Raw genomic sequence first — 24011 nt, forward strand, 5'->3', positions numbered from 1 at the left:
AAAAATATATCAAAGCAAGAATCTCATAAAAAATTATCAACTAGAAAGAAGAGTCCTTTCGGTTCCAAAACTAATCTCTCTCTCCTCTGGAATCCCTTAGTTCTCAATTTCTATCTGTTGCCCTTATTAGTCATGATCACCTTTCTATATGTACTTCTGTTAAAAAGAAAAATTTTCTGATTTATGTAAATCTTCAGAAATGGATATTATGACTGTTATAAGACAGGGCTTCTCAAATGTCTGTGGGATATTTAGATAACCTGTGATGAATGCAGGTATATTCTCTAGAGGTCTGGAAAGAAGGAAGGCATTTTTTTGAAGTCTTAGATATGATATCAAAATATGAATTTTGAAATCTATTGCATACATTATAGAAGTTAGTTGTTTTCAACTATTCACTTCCCTTTAAACCTTCAAGTAAATTTGGGGCTCAGGAAATTGCAGCATCTTTATCATATAGTTCAATATTTGCTCAAAGCCATATTGAGAAGCATAAGATTAAAATTTCTTGATATTGTCAGCTTACTTTTGTGAGAGGCATACAGCATAATGGTTAAAACCTAGAGGATTTTGGCACCAGACCATCTCAGTTCAAATCCTAGTTTTCCTACTAAATATTTTCTGTGATGTTAAGCAAATTATTGTTCTGTGCTGTAGGTTTCACATCTTATAAAGTAGAGATAATAGAACCTATCTTAAAATTGGGTAAAACACTTAAAACAATATGGAAAATGCTTAATTAGAGATAGCTTATTATTTATTATTCTTAGGTATAATATAACCACTTCCACATAAGGGAAAGAGTTCTTTTTTGAGGGGTGGCATTACTTTCCCTTTTATTTTTTATTTTATTTTTTAAATTCCAGCATAATTAACATACAGTTTTATATTAGTTTCAAGTGTACAATATAGTACTCTTTTTGACAGCAGAAGCTTCCTCAACAGTCTCTACTTACCTTACTTGCCAAATCAATCAATCCTTTTCATTTCTTCTATCAAACTTAACTTATTTACTGATGTCCACAGCACACTGAATGCTAGCAGATTGTAGGATTCTCTTTAGTAAATGTGTACATTTCTGTTCCCCAACCTTGCATGCTTACCAAAGATCAGGAGTGTTTGTTCCCAAACTTATCTGTGTCAGGTTTACTGTTTATTATAACTAAGGATTTAATTAAATACCTGTAAACTGATTACATATAAGTGCAAAAAGAAAATGTGTTTCTATGTAATGTTATTGAAAAACAGTGAGAGCCATTAAAAATGATCCACTTTAATTAAAGGTGAAGCATCTATAAATGACTGAGGAAAAAGTCTGAAAATATCTGGAAGGATTCTGCTCACAGAATGTTCCATAAGTGTCTTTAGTTTCTTGTTTCTTTAAAAACTGGACTTGGGAAATCATAGATGATGCATTTGAGTGTGGTTTATATTAGAAAAGCTACTAGTAGCATTTCAGTATTCAGTATTTCAGTAGATCAATGCTAAATAACAGGCAAGTTGTATTTCTATGTCAAAAAATGGTCAAGTGAATGTTTCAATGTATATGATTTAGATTTAAAATAAATTTAAGATATTTACATACTTTTATAATGCAATTAAAAACTGATATCATTAACTTTTCTCTGCCATAGAAGTTTCCCTCTCTTAAATAAGATGTTAATAAAGTAGAAGTTCATATGTATCTGTTATAAAAGATATATATCAACTTAAATACTAAAAATGATTCCTAAATTTTATAATTGAGGGCAAGTTAACTCCTATACATAGTAGTTATGGAAAACATTGTTTATATTTTCTAGTTCCTTCTTGCATCCAGAGAAATCTATCAACTAACTGGCTATGCTTTACTAGGAAGAATTCTAGATTGCTAGACCAGAAAAAAAAAAAGATGGCACTATATCAATTTTGGTTTTGTCTAAAGTCTGAGTGTTTCTATTAGCAGAATAACTAATAAATGCTTTATCCACATAATTTTGGAGATTTTTTTTTTTATCCAGGAGTTCTAATTATCAGCCTTGCTTATTACCATCAGAACAAATTCTGAATCTGAAAGAAGCTGACAAAATTTAAAGCTTTTGTGTGTATGAATATTTATGACTATATTCTAACACTTTTCAGAAAGTAGCTCTAAAATTTTATTTTAGATTACATGAAGTCGTTTTTAATTTACATGGTAGAGGGAATTCTACCTATAATAATTTTTTTAAAAGATTTTCTTATTTATTTGAGAGAGAGAGGGAGAGAGAGTTTGGAGAGAGAGGCAGAGAATCCTTAAGCAGACTCCGTGTTGAGCCCTGAGGCTTGATACGAGGACCCCAAGGTCATGATCTAAGCTGAAACCAAGAGTCAAATACTCTTGGTTTCAAGACTGACTGAGTCACCCAGGTGCTCCTACTTACAATGATTTGTATTTCTTTTTGAGATATCTTTATTTTGAATTCCTTTTATTCTTAATTTACGTTGAATCTTCTTTTTTCCTAAAGCATTTTCTCTTTGATAGATCACTTTAATCAATTTTCTTCGTTCCAATATGTGTGATAAAAATTGTTTGAGTTCGTTCACTGATACCTACAAAAGAAAAGATTTTTGCTCATTTTTTCATGGGTAACTTTTCAAAATGATACAAGAATATGAAAATTTTATCTGTTCATCTCATAAATACTATTTAATGCAATCACTCTAATTCCTGCTTATTTTAAATCCAAATGATGATTCACTTCACTTTAAGAATTCATATCTTTTATGAATAAAAACCTTTTAAACCTCTTGCATTTTCATCTGAACTTCAGAGCCACACATTAAAACCTGAATGTTATCAATAAAATAAAATGGTAGGAGAATTTAACCAATTTTACCCTTCTAGTGGTAAGTTGTCATGGTAATATAAATTGTGTGAGCTAAAAAAAAGGAAGATGTTGGTATTCCTTATACATTACAACAAATTTATAATGGTAGTATAGAGATAGTATAGAATATATACTGGTAGATAGTATAGAAAATCTTGTCACTGTATGGAGAAAAATCTTAAAAAATGTTTTCCAAAGTACTTTCCAGAAGTTATATAATTAATCTATTTTAACTAAGGAAAGAGATTTGGAAGGATTGTTTTTGAGTAGTAGAAAATAATGAAGATTTTAAGAGAGAAGATTGAAAAGCTTTATGGAAATACATGTTCATAATTTATATATATACTTTTTTAGGAAAAATTATATTTGGAGACAAAAAAAATTCCTTTATTTGTCAACCACTACTTCCAAGAAGAGTAAAGGTTTTTTGTTTGCCTTTTTATACAGTATCACAATTTAAACTTCCTCTTTTCAAGATCACTTTCTGGAATGCCTAAAATGCTTTCCTCTGTAGTAGCAAAGGCATCTGAACAGTGGCTCAGAGGTTAGAGCCTGTAGAGACATGGAGTCACGAAAGGACTTATAAAAAAAAACCCAGCAAACCAGCTATATTGAGATATAATTCACATATTGTAATTATACATGTATAATTGCACGTTTAAAGTGTACAGCTCAATGGTGTTTAGACTATTCACAGAAGTGTGTGACTAGCACCACAGTCAATTTTAGAACATTTTTATCACCTCGAGAAGAAACCATGAATCCTTTAGTTATTAGCCTTCCTATTCTCCCCTTCCCCTACCCCCAGCCTCAACAATGACTAATCTGTGCTTTGTCTCAACGAAGTCCCCTATTCTGGATTTTCATATGAATGAAATCATATCGTATATAATATACTATATGGGTTTTTGTGACTGACTTCTTTCACTTAACATTTTCCAGACTGACCCCATGTTAGCAGCTTATTTTTTTTTTTTTAAGATTTTACTTATTTATTTGACAGAGATCACAAGTAGACAGAGAGGCAGAGAGAGAGAGGCAAGCAGGCTCCCTGCTGAGCAGAGAGCCCGATGCGGGGGCTTGATCCCAGTACCCTGAGATCATGACCCTCGAGAGCCCAAGGCAGAGGCTTAACACACTGAGACAACCAGGTGCCCCAGCTTATCTCTTTTTATGGCTGAATAATATTCCTTACATGGATATTCTACATTTTCTTCATACATTTGCCTGCTGATGGACATTTGAGCTGTTTCCAACTTTTAGCTAAAATGAATAATGGTGCTATAAACATTCATGTACAAGTTGATGTGTGGGTATGGAAGGACTTTAAATGTGATACTTCTTATTGAAGGGTGGCCAGATTAAGCAATTACAAAGACAAAATGCCCAGTTAAATTTGAATTTCACACAAGCAGTAAATTTTTTTAAAAGTGTAAGAATGTAACCAATATTGCATGTTAATAGACAGACCCAGTGTATAAAATGCTCAAAATCAATGGGTGGGTGTTCAAGTCAGTGGCAGCTCTGCTCTGTGCTGTTGTTTAGAGACCCAGGCAGGATGAGCCTCTGCCAAGTTTCAGCATGTGGATTCAAGGTTTCCCTGAGCATTTAAATCTAGCAGACAGAAAGGGAAAGAACATAGAAGATCATGTACAGAAAGGGGTTTTATTTTGTTTCATCTGGTTTGCTCCTTTTTTTTTTCTTCAATAGGCCAGACCTGGAAGTGGCAAAGGGTGGCATTGATTTTCCATTGGCTGAAACTATCACATGGCATCACCCAAATGCACAGGGAGAATGGAAACATAACATACCTGGGTATCATGAAGAAGAGCACGTGGACTTTGATGAACCTCCAGCATTCTTTGGTATAACTGGGTGAACATATGTCATTGCCATTAAAAGAAATGCAATGTTTCAATTTAAAAATAGTCAACAGCTTTGTCGAAGAGGCAGTTACAAGTCTGGCAAATGCCTCTGATTGTCTGGTGTCATTTCTCCTATCTCCTCCTTCTACAGAGGCCATTGCTTCAAGGTTTTGATTCCTTTCCCACCTGGTAGGAGTGGGCAGAACAACTGCCAACCAGTGTGTTAGGGAGCCCAGCAGACAGAGAGCCTTTCTCTAATCCTGGAAGGCGCCCAGAGATTACATAATTCCAATAATAAGTATTAATTAAGTGTTTATCTCAGGCCCTGTTCTAAGAACTGGGGAGACCGTCATAAACAAAAAAAATTCCCTGCACTCAAAAGCTAATGTTCTGGTGGGGAAGATAATAGACAACTAATCAATGGTTAAAAGCAGGTTGTTGTTGTTGTTGTTAAGAGTACAGATGGAATTGATAAAAGTTGGTGTTATTTGGTATAGGATGGTTAGGGACAAGTTCTCTGATAACTTTTGAATAGATCCCTATGAGGGTAAGGAGAGAGTTAGTCCTACGAATACCACAGGGAAGACTTCTGGCAGAGGAAACAGTAAAAGCAAAGGCCCTGAGGCATGAGCATACTAGTGTGGTAGTGAGATGGTGCAGCTGCTGCAGATTGGGAGCGGGGGAGTAGTAAATAAGACAGAGGGAGCTCTGAGGCTGGCATCAGGATTCTAAACTGCGTTCTGTGTGAAGGGCAGACTTTTGGAGGGTTCTGAGTAGAACAGCGATAATGACTGACTTACATTTCAAAAAGATCACTGTGGCTGCTGTATAGAGAATATTATGTGTTGGAGAAAGGGTGGGAAAGAGAGGTTGCTGAAATGAACTGGGTGAGAGTTGATGGCCATGAAGTAAGAAAATGGTAGGGGGAAGTGGTGATAGTGGTTGGTTTCTGAATGTATTCAGAGGTATTACTGGCAGGATTTTCTGTTGAAGGATTTATAATGTATATTCTAGTTTTCAAGCAGTAAACCCAATGGAAGTCTGTTTCTAAACGTATGTGCTTGGGAAGTGTTTTTAAACTCCTAAGGGCCATTAAAGATTAACCACAACTCTCAATCAGAGTGACATGATGTTCCAAAAATGCCTTACCTAGCTCTCCTGCCTCTTCGCTCCCTGTCTCCTGAAGATTCATGGCTGGATGATTTTTTCTTATGCATCTGTTTGAACATATCACTGCCCAACTCAGAAACCCTCAGTTCTCAGTGACAACATGATAAAATCAAAATTGTTTGGACAGAATCTAAGGTTCTTCTTAGTCTAGCTTAAAAATGACACAGTAACCTTACTTCTAATGACTCCCACACCTACATGGACATCCACAACCAAACTCTTCTACTCCCTGCTTCCCAAATAGAAGAGCTTCTTTCTTACTTTCTCATTCTTGCTTATTCAGTTTTCATTGCTTCCTCTTTTCTATTATCTCAAATATCACTCCTATTCCTAGGCCTACCTCAAATTCCTTCTACCCAAAGCCCTCCATTCCACTCTTCAACAGTGATCTTGCTTCCCTCCCACCTTACAGTGCCTTCCCTTCTTGGTTAGCAGTAGCTCACTGCTCTATGGTCTCTCCAGCTGAGATCATTCCAGAGCATACATTTCACATTTTATCTGCTCAATTAATTACAGATGCTTCATAAAATTTTTTGTATAGTTCTCATCTCAAGTAGAATGTAAAGGGTAATCCTTGAGTAAAGGGGATCCTAATGAACGTGTGGATTTCTTTATTTGGGGGAACTCTCTTGTTTTCTTAAAGCCCAGGAAAGGTAGAAGCATCCTCTCCTAAGTGAGACTAACCATCTGTGGGCTTGGAGAAAAGAAAGTTTGAATTTATCTTACCGTACATTTAATCTTAATTTATTTGTGGCTAGATCATGCTTTTTAATGGCTAGATGCATTTCTATTCTACTTTGCCTGAAAGCAAAAACAAACACACAACGACAATACTGGGATGCAGAATACATTTTTAATAGCTTCCTGTTTAAAAGAGTAAGCTGTCTGCTAAAGCTAGAGGTTTGACTTAAGGTTTTTTTTTTTTTTTTTTTTGGTTGTTGTTGTTTTTGTTTGTTTGGTTTTTTGCTTTGACTTAAGGTTTTTCACATTGTTTTGTTCGGATGGTAATTAATAAGTTTTATTCTTAAAACAACACAAAAGTTTACTTTTTAAACACAGAAACTTTAACATATGAACAGATAACTTATTCACAATTGTTCAACATAATTACTTATACTCCAAAATAAATTTGTTAGAAATTTTAAAAATTTCATTTATATTTCCTTCTTAGTATTTTTTGCTCACCACTAATTAACTGTGTCTAACTGTGGGCAAGTTAATTAACTCCTCTGTGGCTCAGTTTAAAATAAACACAAATAGTAAACATAAATGTAAAATGGGGGGTAATAATATTGCCTAAATCATTGGATTATTGTGAGGATCATGTAAGTTAATACATGTGAAAAGCCCTGTATATAGAAAATACTCCATAAATATTAGCTATTATGATTATTATTATATTGACTATATACAGACTCAATGTAAATAAATGTTACTGCTTTTCTGTTTCAGATTCTAAACCACTAGGACCTAGATATTTTGGCTATTTAATTTGCTCTGTTCATCAGTGAACTAAGATGTCTTCAGCCTGGGGAATCAGTAAACATTATTATTATTATTATTGAAATATAGTTTTTTAATCTCCTAAGCAGAATATCTAAATACCTTTTCATTAGCAGAAAATATATATTTTTTTAGCAGAAAATATTTTTATACTATATATTTTTCTGGACTAATTTCACTTAAGGACAGTAAACAACAATTTCAGCATATCGTTGGACCCCACTGTTGCTAGAAATGTCTTTGATGCTGAATATAAGTTAGCCCCCAAATTTTCAATAGCAACAACACAACTAGTGTTAATAGGACTTTAATAGCCTCCTCAAATAATTTCTGGGAGGCAGCAGGTATGAAACAATCAAGTAATGAACCAATCTGTTCTTTAAGAGCTGTAAGAATCAGTGATTCATTCATTCAGTCTATTTATGCTGGGCATTCACTAGGAATTGGAAGGTAGAATGGCAAATTAGACAGGGGAATCTGTCTGATCTTATGGAACTTCCATTTGTCTGTGAGAAAGCAATAGCCAGTAAACAAATAAATGAACAAGTTAATATCAGGTGTCAATACATGCTATGAAAAGATTAAAACAAGGAGCTGTAAAGAGTGAAATACAGGATGAGGAAGGGTTGGGGCATAGCTAATTTAGACTGGATGCCCAAGAAAAGCCTCATGAAGAGGTGACTTTGAAGCCAAGAATTTAATGACAAGAAAGCAGTCCTGCATAGTTAGGTGGCAGAGCATTTTAGGCAGAGATAACAGTAAGTACCAATGTTCTAAAGTGGGGGCAAATTTGTATGGTCTAGGAATAAGGCCCACGTAGCTGAATGAGTATGAGTTAAGGGAAGAATTATAGAAGAGAAAGAGAGAGAGAGAAGTAGGGGGTCACATCACAAGGGATATGGTAAAGAGTAAGTATTTTATTAAAGAGATAAGAGGAAGAAACCAGAGGGTTTTAAGTGACATACCCTGATTTATATTTTAGAAAGAAAGAAAGAACATTTTGGCTGACATGTGAGGAGCAGAACTGCACAGGATTAAGAGTGGGAGGGAGCAAGAAGAATGGTTCAGAGACTACTGCAGTCAACCAGGTGAGGGATGATGAGATTTGAAGTGCAGAAGCAATGGAGGTACACTACTTAGGCAAACTTAGGATATGTTTTGGAAATAATGCAGCTGGGGAATGGATATGGATCAGATGTAGGAATAAGAGAAAGGACAAAGTCAAAGATAACTTCTTGTCTTTTGACGAGACCAGTTGAGTGGATGGAGATTCCAATTACACAGATGAAGAAGAATGGTGAGCGAGGGTGAATTTTTGAGGAGGGAATCCATCTCATCCCACTAGACACACAACTCTATATATGGTAATGACTCCAAACTGGTTTTCTGGTTTTTTTTTGTTTGTTTGTTATTGTTGTTTTTGTTTTTGTTTTTGTCTTAGAGGAGTAAGTGTGAGCCATGTTTGCTTTGGAATGAGAAATGAGTATCATTCCTTGCAAATGAGAGATAGGTGAGAAGTTAAAGAAGGACTGGTGGGTAAGGATTTTTTGCCTGTCAGTGCCTTGTGTTCCTTAGGGCTAAACAAAGGCTTTCTTGCTTTCCTTAACTAACTATGTCCCTTTTTCTTTCCCGGATCACATGCCCCAAAATAGTGACTGTTCCTTGGCACTGTGTAATACCCTAAATTCTGCTGAAAAATTTCTCTGGAAAAAGAGCACATGGAAGGTAAGCGCTTATTGAAGGCATCAGTGAGGACAATAGGAATGGCAAAACAAGAATAGCTCAGCACCTCCTCATTAGTGGCCCTTGTCTAGGTCAATGAATGAGGTGTTACAGGGTTATGGAAGAGACAGCAATACAGTATGCTATATTTGGTTTGGCAAGAGGGAGGAATTGAATTTCTACTTCCTCCACGATATACAGATGTGGATTCTATATCTTATGTTTAGGTCACTATATTTCTAAAGAGTATGAACATTAGTGCTCCAGGCATTATCAGAGTTAAGCCAAGTTATGGAGAAAGGCAAGAGGATGTGGAAAAAAAGAAGAATTTTCTTTTCAGGTTTCCCTAGGTTATTGGTTCTCAGAGGAAGGTCCCTGGAATGACAACACCAAACATCACGTGGGAATCAGTTAGAAATGCAAATTCTCAGTTCCACTCAAGGTCTACAGAAGCAGAAACTTTGAGGGTAAAACTCAGTACTATGTGTTTTAACAAGTCCTTCAGGTGATTCAGATATATGCTAAAGTTTGGAACTCTTGCCCTAGGTCAAATTGAAGAAGGTAGTCAGCCAAATAAAGTGGAATTAAAATACATAAATAAAATACAATAAAAATTTATATCACTCATCAGACAGTGAAAATATCTACACATAGCAAAAATTCACACTGATGTTGTCTGGATTATGGTTTTATTTATTTATTTTTAAAGATTTTATTTATTTATTTGACACAGACTTCAGAAGTAGGCAGAGAGGCAGGCAGAGAGAGGGGAAAGCAGGCTCCTGCTGAGCAGACAGCCTGATGCGGGGCTCGATCCCAGGACGCTGGGATCATGACCTGAGCCGAAGGCAGCGGCTTTAACCCACTGAGCCACCCAGGCGCCCCTGGTTTTATTTATTTTTAAATATTTTATTTGCTTATTTGTCAAAGAGAAAGAGAGGGAGAGAGGGAGCACAAGCAGGGGAAGTGGCAGGCAGAGGGATAAGCAGGCTCCCTGCTGAGCAAGAAACCCTTGTGGGACTTGGGCCCAGGACCATGGGATCATGACCTGACCCAAAGACAGATGCTTAACTGACTGAGCCATCCTAGTGTCCCTAAATTATGGTTTTAATCAGCCATTTAAGGTATATCAGAGATTATTCAAGCTTTCTAGGTTGTCTTAAATGAATGTATATATATTTGGAAAAAAGAGTGTCACTTTTGAAGTTGTAAATCTCACTGTTTTAGTAGTTTTTCTTCCTTACTGTAAGATGCTATTTATGAGGTGCTTATATTGAAGCGAAGATGTTTTTAGTGATGGTCTTAGTGTTTTTCATTTTGCCTAAAGTATTTTCAGTTAAGAATATAAAAAAAATCTTAGAATACTTTTTCCTATTATGCCTAGAATTTTTAAAAAGATTTTATTTATTTATTTATCAGAGACAGAGCACAAGTAGGTAGAGCAGCAGGCAAAGGGAGAAACAGGCTCTCCACTGAGGAGGGACACTGATGTGGCACTCGATCACAGGACCCTGGGATCATGACCTGAGCTGAAGACAGACACTTAACCAAGTGAGCCACCCAGGCATACCCCTAAGATTTAAAAATTTTTTTTTAAAGTTAAAATTTTTAGTATTTTTTAAATTAAAAAAAAAAAAAGAAATATGGCAACAGCCACCTGTAATTTAAAGGAATAGTTAACTCTTAGAAGAAATAATTCATTCATCAATGAAAACTTTTTTTTTTTTGGGAAAAGACAATGCTAATTATTTTATTGCGTATTTGCATATCTATCTTCTACAGGCATCAAATGACAATAGTCAAGAGCTATTCAAAGATGATTTTTAAAATGTAGAAAAATGGTAAAGTAGAAAGTGAAAGGGGAAAAATAAAATAGCATTAGTAATACTAATAATATAGTGCTAGCATGACACTTCTGACAATTGATAAATGCACTATAAGGGTACTTTTCTGAAGTTAAGAGAACATTAAGATGGTGGTGGGTATTGTGGAGGGCACGTATTACATGGAGCACTGGGTGTGGTGCATAAACAATGAATTCTAGTACACCGAAAAGTAATTTAAAAAATTAAAGAAAGAGACAGAACATTAAGAACTGATACATACTAGAATATTTATATTCTACATTTGTACATGCAAGGAGCAGAAAGTTACAGTTAAATATTTTATTTATTTATTTATTTGTCAGAGAGGAAGAGAGAGAGAGAGCGCACAACCAGGCAGAGACGGAAAGAGAAGCAGGCTCCCTTCTGAGCAAGGAGCCGGATGTGGGACTCGGTCCCAGGACCTTGGGATCATGACCTGAGCTGAAGGCAGCGGCTTAACCCACTGAGCCACCCAGGCATCCCAGAAAATTATATTTAAACAAATAGCCATATTAGGTATTCATGGTACAGGTTATATATAGATTATTAAAATCAAAAGGAAACCCTAGAAAACTATTTTTTGTCATTAATTTCAGCACTTTTTTCTCATAAATTTCATTAAAGTTACTGACGAGTAGTTTCTGTTCTGTATCTGATACAAATATTGCTGAGCAGTGATATTCTTTCATTTACAAATATTTATCAAGCACTTACTATATTTTAGAGACTAATTAAGGCTCTGAGATACAGAAGTGGGCAAAAAGTAAAGGGCCTGTATTCACAAAGTTCAATATCCAGAGGGAAGTCAAATATGAACAATTAAATGAACACATAATGACATAATGACACGTGATAATAAAACTTATTTGGAAAGTGAAGAAGTATGCTGTTTTAGAAAGATGATTAAGAAAAGTTTTGTTTAAAAATTTTTTTGTGTTTTTTTGAGGGAGAAACATAAGAGTACATACCTGAATAAAGTGTGTAGTGGGGGCAATGAGACCCCTGATTACCTGGTAGATCATTCTAGGCAGAAGGAAGAACAGACCCTGAGGTAGAGATATAGTTGAGATTCTAAACATATTATGGAGGCCAAGATGGCTGGAATGGAGTGAGTAATGTGGAAGGTCAGAGCTCAGATAAAGAGCAAAAAGCAGGTTATATGAAGTCCTGAAGGACATGATGAAGAGTTTGACTTTGTTCTATGTACAATGGAACCCATACTTTGAGGTGAAGAGACTACAGTGGCATAAGAATGAAGTCAGGGGGCGCCTGGGTGGCTCAGTGGGTTAAGCCTCTGCCTACGGCTCGGGTCATGATCTCAGGGTCCTGGGATCAAGCCCCGCATGGGGCTCTCTGCTCAGTGGGGAGCCTGCTTCCCCCCTCTCTCTCTGCCTGCCTCTCTGCCTACTTGTGATCTCTCTCTCTCTCTCTGTCAAATAAATAAATAAAATGTGAAAAAAAAAAAAAGAATGTAGTCAGAACTAGGGAGTTGACTACTACCATGGAGTCTCAATGGGTGACATTGGCGGCTGGTGGTAGAGTTGTTAAGTGACTGGATTCAGGATATATTTTAAAGACCACGATATTTGATGTGTTGGGTATGAAAGAAGTGGAGAGTGACTTTTAGCATCTGTGGATGAAGGAGCCATTTGGTGGTATGAGAGACATGAGGGAAGAACAGGTTTGGGAGTGAGGAAAATCAAGAGGTCAGTAGTTAACATGTCCAGTGTCAAATGCCTTTTAGATATGCTAGTAGAGATGTCTAAGCCACATTTAGGCAATTTGTGTCTTGAGTTGAGACAGCGTATGTGATTATAGATGTTGGGAGATTGATAGAGTGTATGAGATGATGTAAAGTCAGTCTTTAGACTGACTAATGACTAAAAGAAAAATAGCAAAGTTATCAGTTAAGAGTGAGGGATAGATATGTTGGATTTAGGAAAACAGGAGAAAATATGAAATATGAAATAGAAACCTTAGAGTTGGGGGCAATAAATTTGACTAGGGATATGTTCAGGTTTGGAGAGAAACACTGAATGCCTACTTGAGGCTTGTAAAATTAAAATGAGACTGGTTGTGTTTATTTCCAGCCACATTTTAGATAGGTACAGGGATTGAATGGTAGAAAACTATATTAAGTCAGGGTTGAGGTTTCACCACTTAATTGGATGGAGTGCAAGAGGAGTAACTAAATGGAAGGTCTATATGAAGCAGTGATTTTACATGACACTCAAACCCTTATCTGAGGTTCCCAAATCCACAAAATCTGAAAACAAAATTTTTTCAATAGTTTGGTGCTCAGATTCAATTTGTAGGAAAACCTGTCTGGATCTGATGTGAAGTTATTTATGTTCTTTATTTATCCCATTTAATGTGGATATTCATATGCTTGTTGCATAAAAAATAATATGCTTGAAAACAATGTATTTCCCCCAGTCTCAGCTAGAGGTATTCTATAATATATGATATGTAGTTCTGTGTGTGTATATTATAGGAGGTATCCTATATGACACGTATGTCTGTGTTTGTAGTAGTGTATTTCCAAAATTTAAAAAAGCTACCCAAATTCTGCCTCAAACTCTTCTAATAAACTGAAGAGGAGAAGAACTTCCCAATTCATCCTATGGGATCAGTATTACCCCAATCCCAAAGCAAGATAAGGACACTAAAACTACAGACCAATATTCCTGATGAATATTGATGAAAAAATCTTTAACAAAATACTAGCAAATCGAATTTAAGAGTACATTAAAGGATTATACAATATGATCAAGTAGGAATTATTCCTCGAATGCAAGGATGTTTCAACATAACAAAAATTGAACAATGTAATAACCACATTAACAGACTGAAGAGGGAACCCCCACACACACAATCATCTCAATTAATGTAGAAAAAGTATTTGACAAAATTCAATACATTTCATGATCAAATCACTCACAAACTAGGAACAGATAGAAACTACTTCAACATAACAAAAACCATATATAAAAAACCCATAGTTAACCACATTATTAACAGTGAAAGACTGGAAGCTTTGCCTCTAATATAAGGAACAAGGCAAGATGCCACTCCACCACTGCTATTCAACACAGTACTGGAAGTCCTAGCCAGAGCAAATGGCAAATAAAAAGAAATAAAAGGTATCTAAATTGGAAAGAAGAAGTAAAATTATCTCTGCTCTCAGATGACATGATCTTACATGTAGAAAATTCTATAGATTCCACACAAAAGTATTAGAAGTAATAAATTTAGCAAAGTTGCAAGATACAATATCAACACACAAAGGTCAGTTGCATTTGTATATACTAACAATGAATAATCTTAAAAGAAAATTAAGGAAGCAATTCCATTCAAAACAGCATTAAAAAAATAAAGTACTTAGGGGGTACCTGGGTGGCTTAGTCAGTTAAACATCTGCCTTTGGCTCAGGTCATGATCCTGGAGTCCCAGGATTGAGCTTGCACTGGGCCCCCTGCTTAGCAGGGAGTCTGCTTCTCCCTCTGTCCCTCACCCCACTTGTGTTTTCACTTTCTCTGTCTCTCTCTCTCAAATAAATAAAATCTTTTTTAAAATTTTAAAAAAATTAAGTGCTTAGAAATAAACCTACCAAGGAGGCAAAAGACATACATTGAAAACTATATAAGTTTGCTAAGATAAATTAAAGAAGATAAAAACAAATAGAAAGATATCAAGTGTTCATGAAGTGGATGATTCAATATTGATAAAATGTTAATAGTAGTACTCAAAGTGATTACAGATTCAATGCAATCCCTATCAAAATCCCAGTGGCATTTTTTTTCAGAAATAGAAGAATTCCTCAAAATTCATCCAGAATCTGAGGGACTCTGACTAGCCAAAACAATCTTGAAAGATAAAAACAATGTTGTAGGTCTCACATTTCCTAATATCAAAATTTTTTAATAAAGCTACAGAAATTAAGACAGCGTAGTAATAGAATAAAGACAGACATGAAATAGAACAGAGAGCTAGGCAGTAAACCTTCATACATGGCCAAATGATCTTCAAGAAGAGTGCCAAGACCATTCAATGGGGGGAAAGGACAGTCTGAACAAATTCGGCTGGGAAAATTGGATATTCACATACAAAATAATGAAATATACTATATATAAAAGTTAACTCAAAATGGGTTAAAGACCTAAATATAACACCTGAAACTATAAAAACTCCTAGAAGAGAACATAGAGAAACACTTTTTGATATTGGATTTGGTGATGATTTCCTGGATATGATACCAAAAGTATTGGCCAAAAAGTAAAAAAACCTGGGCTACATCAAAATTTAAAGCTTCTGTGTATCAAAGGACACTATCAGGAGCATGAAAAGGCAACACATGGAAGGGAGAAAATATTGGCAATTTATATATCTGATAAGGGGCCAATATCTAGAATATATGCAGAACTCTTACAATTCAACAATAAAAGCCAAATTATTCTATTTAAAGGGGTACCTGGGTGGTTCTTGATTTTGGCTCAGGTCATGATCTCAGGCTTGTAAAGAGTCCTGTGAGGGGCTCTGTGCTGGGCATGGATCCTGCTTAAGATTTTCTCTTTCCCTCTGCCCCTCCTCACCCCTGTGCACCCATGTACACATGCTCTCTCTCTCTATATCCCTCTCTAAAAAAAATAAATAAAAATAAATGAGCAGAGGACTTAGGAGACATTTCCCAAAGAAGATATAAATAACAAACAAGCACATGAAAAGATGTTCAACATCATTAAATAGGGGAGTGCAAATCAAAATGATTTTGATTTGAGATACCACCTCACAACCACTAGGATGGTTACTATAAAAAAACCTACCAACCCAGCAACATAGAAAATCACAAGTGTTGGTAACAATGTGGAGAAATTAGACTCTTGTGTACTTATACCCAAAAGAATTGAAAGCAGGATATCAAGATAGTTGTACACCCATGTTCAGAATTATTCACAATAGCCAAAAGTTGTAAGCAACCCAGTGTCCATCAATGGTTAAATGTGTAAACAAAATGTGGCATATATATACAATGGAAAATTATTCAGCCTTAAAAAGGAAGGAAATTCTGAAAAAAAAAAAAAAAGACAAATACTGCATGACTCTACTTTTATGAGATACTAAGAGTAATCAAATCATAGAACAGAAACTATAATGGTGGTTGCTGGGGCCTGGGAGGAAAGGAGCAGTGGAGAATTGTTTCGTGGGTGTAGAGTTTCAGTTTTTCAATAAGAAAGAGTTCCAGAGATTGGTTGTACAACAACGTGGATGTACTGACACTAATGAACTATACACTTAAAAAGTAAGAAGGGAAATGATGTGAATGGAATGATGAACAATGAAAGGAGGGCATGGATTTGAGGTCATGGTGGGACTGAAGCATTGATAGAGTAACTTGGAAAGTACCAGATGGTCTTCAGAGACTTGGAGCTTAAACTTTTAGTTTGGAAAAGACATAGTCCAGATTATGACCATGGGTGTAGACAGATGGTGCAGTTTTTAGAGCAAACAAATCTAAACAATGGGACTGAAAAGCTAGAATTCATGGACACCGAAATCTCTGAAAACTGGAGAGAAAGACCACAAGCTACGTTTCTGTCCTCATCTCCTGTTATTCTCCCAATGAAAATGTAGCGATAAGGAAAGGGAAGGATATCCACCATCCCAACTAGGATGAACATAATTGTGTTGTGGGAGAAAATGCTTGAGAAGGCTTCAGGGGAAGTTCTCAGGAGAAACCTAGATTTCAATCACAGAGAAGGTAAAGGTAATATTTGGAGAAGCATGACTCTACGAGAGGTGATTAGAAAGAAAGTAAGGGTTCAGGGGATGGAGAAACCACCATTTTATAACCAAAGTCTTGGCCTTACTGTACATACAGCATGAAAGCATTGCATTAGAAAAAGATTGAAAGATACTTTCTTGCTTCTCTGGGCTTGGAGCTAGTTTGTGCAACATGGCTAAATGCACCAAGAATGCTGAAATTATCGGAAAATACGAGACCTGTTATGGTGGCCTCCCTCAGAAGAATGGTGAAGAACACTGAAATAAGCCAGCACACCAAGTACATTTGCTCCTTCTTTGACAAAACCAAGATGAACAGATGAGATATGGGGATCTGGCACTGACTGTTGTTCCTGCAGGAAAATGGTAGCTGATGATACCTGGAGCTATACCACCACTTCTGCCATCACAGTTAAGTCTGCCATCAGATGACTGAGGGAACTGAAAGACCAGTAGAAGCTCCACAATTTGAAACACTGCTAGCCTTAGCACACAACAACAAAGATACTTTCTTACCCTTCACAAGCTCATGAAATCAAATTTAAGCAATATCAGAGACGTCACATGGCTTAAAAAAAAAAATCAGAACCTTTTATAAATTCCAAATTCCAGTAACTGTATTTGGTACATGGTAAGCGTTGTGTTGAATGAATGAAATTTGTAATACAAAGATCTTTTAAATCTGAATGGGCTTAGTTATTCTAATTTGTAAATTGGGGATAATAACTAGCCATTAAAATAACCAGTTGACATCCTTTACAGAAATGTTGGGAGGAATAAAATGATGCAAAGGGATTTCACAAAGACTAAAGTATTACCTAACTGGAAGACATGATTGTGAATATGAATTATGAATATAATGACATAAATCAAGGTACCAAAATGTGTGAAAAACATCTATCTACTGGAATAGGGTATTTATCTCAAAAACAAGAAGAATGTGTCTGTCTAGGTGAAACAGAGAGTGGAACTGAGCACTCTTGGAACTCTGGTGAAACAGCTCATTGCTGAGAGCTGGGTTACCTTTTCCTTGTTTTTTGGAGTTTTCATTGTTGCTCTTGGTGGTGATTGTCAACACTAATGACTGTAGCCTAAATTTTATACTAGAAAAATATAATGGTTTAGCAAAATATTTACCTGTGTGGTGACATTTCTTTCCTTTTGCTTTTTACTATGCTTTTCTGCTTCAATATCTGCAATACATAAAAATTTTTATAAAATTGAAGGTATTTTCTTTTTAATATTTCACTAAATCACTTCTTACTAAAAAACTATTTAGTAAGTAATAGTTTTATTTATTAGATAAATAAAGTAACTATATTATTTATAGTTAATAAATAACTATTAAAACTCATAACTATTTAGAGAACTATTAGATAACTAGATAATTATTTCTAGACAACTATTAGAACTCTTAGGAATAATAGTAGAAAATAATTTAAATTTAAAGTTACTGGTGATGTTGTACAAAATAATTCCTTCATGGACAATTTTTCCGATGTAACTTGACACCAGAGAAAATCTAAATACTTTATTTATTTTTTAAAAAAGATTTTATTTATTTATCTGACAGAAAGATATCACAAGTAGACAGAGAGGCAGGCAGAGAGAGAGAGAGGGAAGCAGGCTCCCTGCTGAGCAGAGAGCCAGGTGTGGGGCTTGATCCCAGGACCCTGAGACCATGACCTGAGCCGAAGGCAGAGGCTTTAACCACTGAGCCACCCAGACGCCCCAATCTAAATACTTTAATCAAGCATCCTGAAATTCATTTAATATGAAAGAGTTCTACAAATAATAGACTAATTACAACAGCAGAAAACTTTCTGAGCTACAAATGAATTAAAATGTACCCATGAAAATAAATGTTATTTATTAATAAAGAATATTAAAACACAGAAAAAGAAATATAATCTTTTATATATTTATACATGGATTCATGTGTCAGAGAGATATTAAAAATTAATATAGTTGAATGATATAAATATCTGAGAAATGTAGACTAGTATGATTACATCACATTTTGAAATATGAGAAAATTTTCATAAGCATTTTTAAGCAAATCTTTTTGTAAAGAAAACATATAGAATACATATAGTCATTGGTATATTTCATTTTTTTTTAAAGATTTTCTTTATTTATTTGACAGACAAAGATCACAAGTAGGCAGAGAGGCAGCAGAGAGAGAGGGGGAAGCAGGCTCCCTGCTGAGCAGAGAGCCTGATGCAGGGCTGGATCCCAGGACCCTGAGATTATGACCCGATCAGAAGGCAGAGGCTTTAACCCACTGAGCCACCCAGGCACCCAGTATATTTCATTTTTTACAAAGACTTACATATTCAGAATAATAAGTCTCCAAAAACCTGGTATAACGGTGTCACATCATGGCATGTGTACTACATTAGTAGGACTAATAAATTTTCAATTACTAAAAAATGATTTGATGCACTGTAAAAATGACCCTACATATTTACTAAAGTAAAACATGTATAATATCTGATATGTTCACTTTATAGACTGAAGAATTTGACTCAAGACAAATATGGTTAGTCAAAATTTTGTATTTCTAAAGGTTGTGAGCTTATACTTTTAAGAACAGGTTATGAATGCTCTAATGTAATCATTGATATTATATTTATTAATTTGATATGTTTTATTCGTTTTCCTCACTGATGAACTTTAGTATTTGGCTTCACAATTCTATGTCTTTTCTGTTTGCTTTGTAAGCCAGACCTTATAGAAACTGATTCCAGGTTGTTCGATATTTAGTCTTCTGTCAAACTAGGGAAACAACTGGCAAACTTGAAATGAATGCATTAATATAAAGCATATGAAAAAATTTTAAAGATTATACATATTTCATAAGATTATATACATTAGGATTGCTCTTTTCAGGTTCAGAATATAAAATAAATTATGCCAGAATAAGAACATTATTATTTGTCATACTCATTTTCAATCAATATAGTGTAATGGTCCACCATGTGGCCTTTGAATTAAACAGGTCTGCATGCTAGTCTTGATTTTTGTATCTATTTCACTAATTTGTTGTTAATCTAATAAGATAATCTATGTATTTAGTACAGTACTTAACACATATCTATGTTTAATAAATGTTGGCCATATATACGATTATTATAAAGAAGTCTTACTTCCTTAAAGGATTTAAGATGCCTTCAAGATAATAATATATGTAAATTAGCATTTTAAAAGGACCATGGTGAAAAGCATTATTAGAGACTTAGTCAGAATTTATTAATGCTTTGTCTATAATATGACTTCTCTCTCTCTCATTTTCCTCAAACAAATTACTTAGCCTAATTATATTTGTGTATTAGAAATCAGACAATGTGACTGATATTATAGCTACAATAAATGTCTAGTAATTTTTAATCTCCATTATCACAACTAGAAAAGGTGGAAAAAAGCAATGTGATTTGATATATCCCCATTGTTATACTCCCCAAAGTACACAGAATAAAATTAGAGTTAGTATGCACAGAAAATACAGACGCAGAACAAAAAGTACAAAGTGTCATGTGTATTAGAGCAAGAGGAGAAAATTATGGATATTAAGTGGAATAATGTTTGTATTATACACTGGACCAGAAAATCAAGCTGTCGGTGGCCAGATATTAACATGAAAATTACAAGGCTAAGAGCAATTATCCAAGGTAGGATAAGTGTAGATAAAACTGTAGATAAAAGAATTAGTGTAAAGGGAGGACGTATAAGAATCTAACTAGAGGAACAAACTATTTGATAGCTTAAAACATAAAAAGAATATAAAGGTAGTTGGTCATTATTTCCCACAGAAGATGCACAACAACAATATATGTTTTTTCTAAACTTCAGGCTTTTAGGTTTTCACCTAAAGAAAATGAAGTTTTGATTGGCTACTGCGGAACACATTCTGCTACCCACAGTATCTTGCACAAGGCTTTCTAGTAGGTTTTTAAATATCAACTGAAGAACATTGTCCCTCTATTTGTGTACTGATTATCAGATGTCAGAGCCAGGAGTTCAGAGGGTGTAAGAGCCAAGGAAAATAAAAGGTTAGGGAAACAACTACTCCAAGAGAGTAGGACAGGGCCCTCGCCAAGGAACATTGCCTACCCCTGGAGCAGAGAAATCTGCCAACATGCACCTGGCTGGATTTCCAAATTGCCATGGACCTGTGATTGTTATACATGCCTCATTCCCATTTTTCAGACAGCAGTGTGTAGTGTAGTGTGGTTTTCTACTTCTCTGATACACATTGGGTATATGAGGGCATGGAAGATAACTTGTCCTTTTATTTCATAGGAGTCTGAAACTAAGAATAATTCAAGGAGCCTCACTGACATCTTGACCTGATGCAGATTATGAGATTATAGATTCTGAGCCTAATGCTATGATTGCATGAGTCTTGGGCAATATTAGAAGGGGGAGAATCATGTGGGACCTGAGAGTCCCACATGAATCATTGGGGCCCGAGAGTAGACTGCAGTACACTCTAATAAGAATGGCCCCCATAAGTCACAACTACTATGTTCATACCCCTTTACAGTGTGACTCTGCCTAATTCTCTCATCAAGAGATGGAGACTATTTTCCCTGCTCTTTCAATGGGCTGCCCCTGTAACCTTCTTTGGCTAACAGAAATGTGGCAGATGACATTGTTCAACTTCCAAGGCTAGTCTTTAATCCTTTCAGTTTCTTTTACCCTCTTGGAACAATGCCCTGAGACCACCATGCCCTTAAGAAGCCACAGGTAATAGTGGAGAGAAGAGAGGCCCGGCTGTCTCAACTGACCACCAGCTGAGTGAACCTTCATGAGCGAGCCCTGGTGAGACCTCAGAAAAATCACCCAGTCAAACCACAGAGAATTATGAGATTGCTGTTTCAAACCACTAGGTTTTGGGTTATTATGCAGCAGTTGCTGTCTGAAAACCTGTCTGCTTCTTCAGCCAACTAGGACTTCTTGGATAGAACTCTCAGTTCTCAGAAGCTACAAAAGGCCAATAAATTATGCCAAAATAAATAACATATAATATACTCATAGCACTGAGAGGAGGATTCGAGGAAAATAATATCCCAGAATATTTGTCTTGATGACAATTCTTTTCAGATCATCCTTCTCATGAAAGTCTTGATATACATTAACTCCTGGCTTTACACTTCATGTCCTTTCTTTCCAAGACATGGTTCATCTTCCTTTGACTAAACATTGGGACACTGATTAATGTGACTAAGATTCCGGAAACAAACAAACAAACAAAGCATCACCTCCCCAAACACACACAAAAGACTCCTCTGTATTTTATGAGGGAATCTGCCTGGGGAGTTATAGGCAAACTAAGTGTTTGCTTGTTTGTTCAAACAACATTTACAAATGGAACTAAACAGAAGTATTTTATTGATTCTCCCATGCTAGTTCTCTAAAATGGTACTTCATTCTTCATTGCATGTAGTAATGGTATAAAAAATACTAACTATTGGTTCCTTTCTGACCTTTCTTTCAGACTGTGCACAGTACATTGGCTTCTGTCACTTTACACTATCCTGGATATCCTTCTTTCTTTCAAACCTCTATTTTAGAGTTCTTCTTTGGTTTTATAACCACTAATGATTGTGTATTTCTCGGTGCTCAGTCCTCACCTCTTCTCTCCAGCATGGTCTAAGGGTTGAGCTGGGTCATCAAGGACTTTGGAGGGGGCAGATGGTGAGTGCAAGAGGTCAGGAACTATAAAAGGATAATGTACTCATTCCTGAACAGGCAGCCACTTAAGTAAAGCTCTGAGAATGAAACAGTAATGACTGGAAATCAGAGTAATACAAGTCATACGGGGATCCACAGAAGGAAGCCAGGTTGGCAGAGGTGAGACACACGGTAAGAGACAAATCTGGCAACAATGTTGGTTCCAAAAACTGGGACTAAAATCATGGGAGCAGGTCAGACTGGGGATAGAAGTGTGTAGATGAATCTAAGTCACCAGAAGTGGGCACACAACGGGGGAGATGTAGGAGTAAAAAGAGTGAGTTTGCGCCTACAGGGTTCCAGAGAAAATTTTGCCAAAGGGATTTCTGTAGGGGTGAGTTTTTAGTTTCCTGTGCAAAACTGCATAAATCAGACCCTCATCATTTCATGCCTACATTCTTACAACAGCCTCCTAACAGATTTAATCATGATTGCTCTAATTTTAATCTAATTTACATCTACCCTCAGAATAATTTTCCCTGAGTACTGTTTCCAGCAAGGCACACATCTACTTAAAAACCTGTTAAGTCCCTGTTGCTTACTGTACAAACACTAATTCCCTATGTTGACTTCCAGTTTTCTCTTCGGTCAGGTTTAACTCCACATTTATAAGTATTTTTCAAATACCAATAATCTGTTTCACTAGTTGCTAATTACTATTTGAAAGTTTTCTTTTTTATTTTCTTTAATTTTAACAGTTTCTATTGAGTGGACTAGAAGTTATCTATCAAAATTTCCAATAAAAAACAACTATGATTTTAGGACATTTATTATTTGGCTTGTGAGATACTTAGTTTGGACATCATTAAGTCTGGTATTCAGAAATAACACTTCATGTCTCCTTACTTAGCCATGTGACCTTGGATAAGTTATTTAACTTCTCTGAACCTCAGTTTTTTAGAAAATGGGAATAGCAATACTGTACCTATCTCTTGGAGTGGATGTGAAGACAGAACAGAATTAAAGTGTAGTTTTTGATGTTTGTTAAACACATGGCAGCTAAATAATAAATGTCAGTTCCCTTCTTTTCTCCAAAAACCTTTTAACAGCAAGTGGTAATAGCATCTGTGAGAAAAGCACTTTCCTTATTGAAATAAAATTAAGAAACTATATGGTGTAAACCCTGGAAGAAAAATCTCCTACTGAATTTTACCTGCTCTTTGGCTTTTTCTCATTCTGATAACTGCTGTACCTACCACCTTCCCTTCAAAATCCTTTCCCTGGTTACTCTTACTAAATCTAAAGCAGACTGGAATTTTTAAAATAGGGCTAATAATCCCATAGATTCTGGGGGGAGTCTGCTTTTGCTCTTCCCCCAGTGTGTGCTTTTTCTCTCACTTCCTTTCTCTCTCTCACTTAAACCCTCATTCTCAAATAAATAAATAAATAAAATCTAAAAAAAGGGAGAATAATTTACAGTCATTACCTCTATATAATTAGACCATTTTGGACATTATCAAAGTCTCCAAAGATAAAAAGGAAATTGCCATTTATAATAAAAGAACTGCACTAATGAAAAA

General features: G+C 35.6%; 1 protein-coding gene across 3 annotated transcripts in view; it reads right to left on the reverse strand.

Moving 5' to 3' along the window:
- Positions 1-24011, reverse strand: part of SEL1L2 (SEL1L2 adaptor subunit of ERAD E3 ligase) — a 115072-nt gene that overhangs the window by 75457 nt on the left and 15604 nt on the right. For all 3 annotated transcript variants that reach the window (XM_013057091.2, XM_045078427.1, XM_013057090.2), the window contains exons 2-3: positions 17893-17948; positions 2403-2571 (exon numbers count right to left, since the gene is read on the reverse strand). In XM_013057091.2, the coding sequence (XP_012912545.1) occupies positions 2403-2571; positions 17893-17948 (225 nt within the window). The remainder of the gene's footprint in view (positions 1-2402; positions 2572-17892; positions 17949-24011) is intronic.

This window comes from Mustela putorius, unplaced genomic scaffold (genome assembly GCF_011764305.1).
Source record: "Mustela putorius furo isolate JIRA1106 unplaced genomic scaffold, ASM1176430v1.1 tig00000253_pilon_pilon_pilon, whole genome shotgun sequence".
Classification (NCBI taxonomy): Eukaryota; Metazoa; Chordata; class Mammalia; order Carnivora; family Mustelidae; genus Mustela; species Mustela putorius.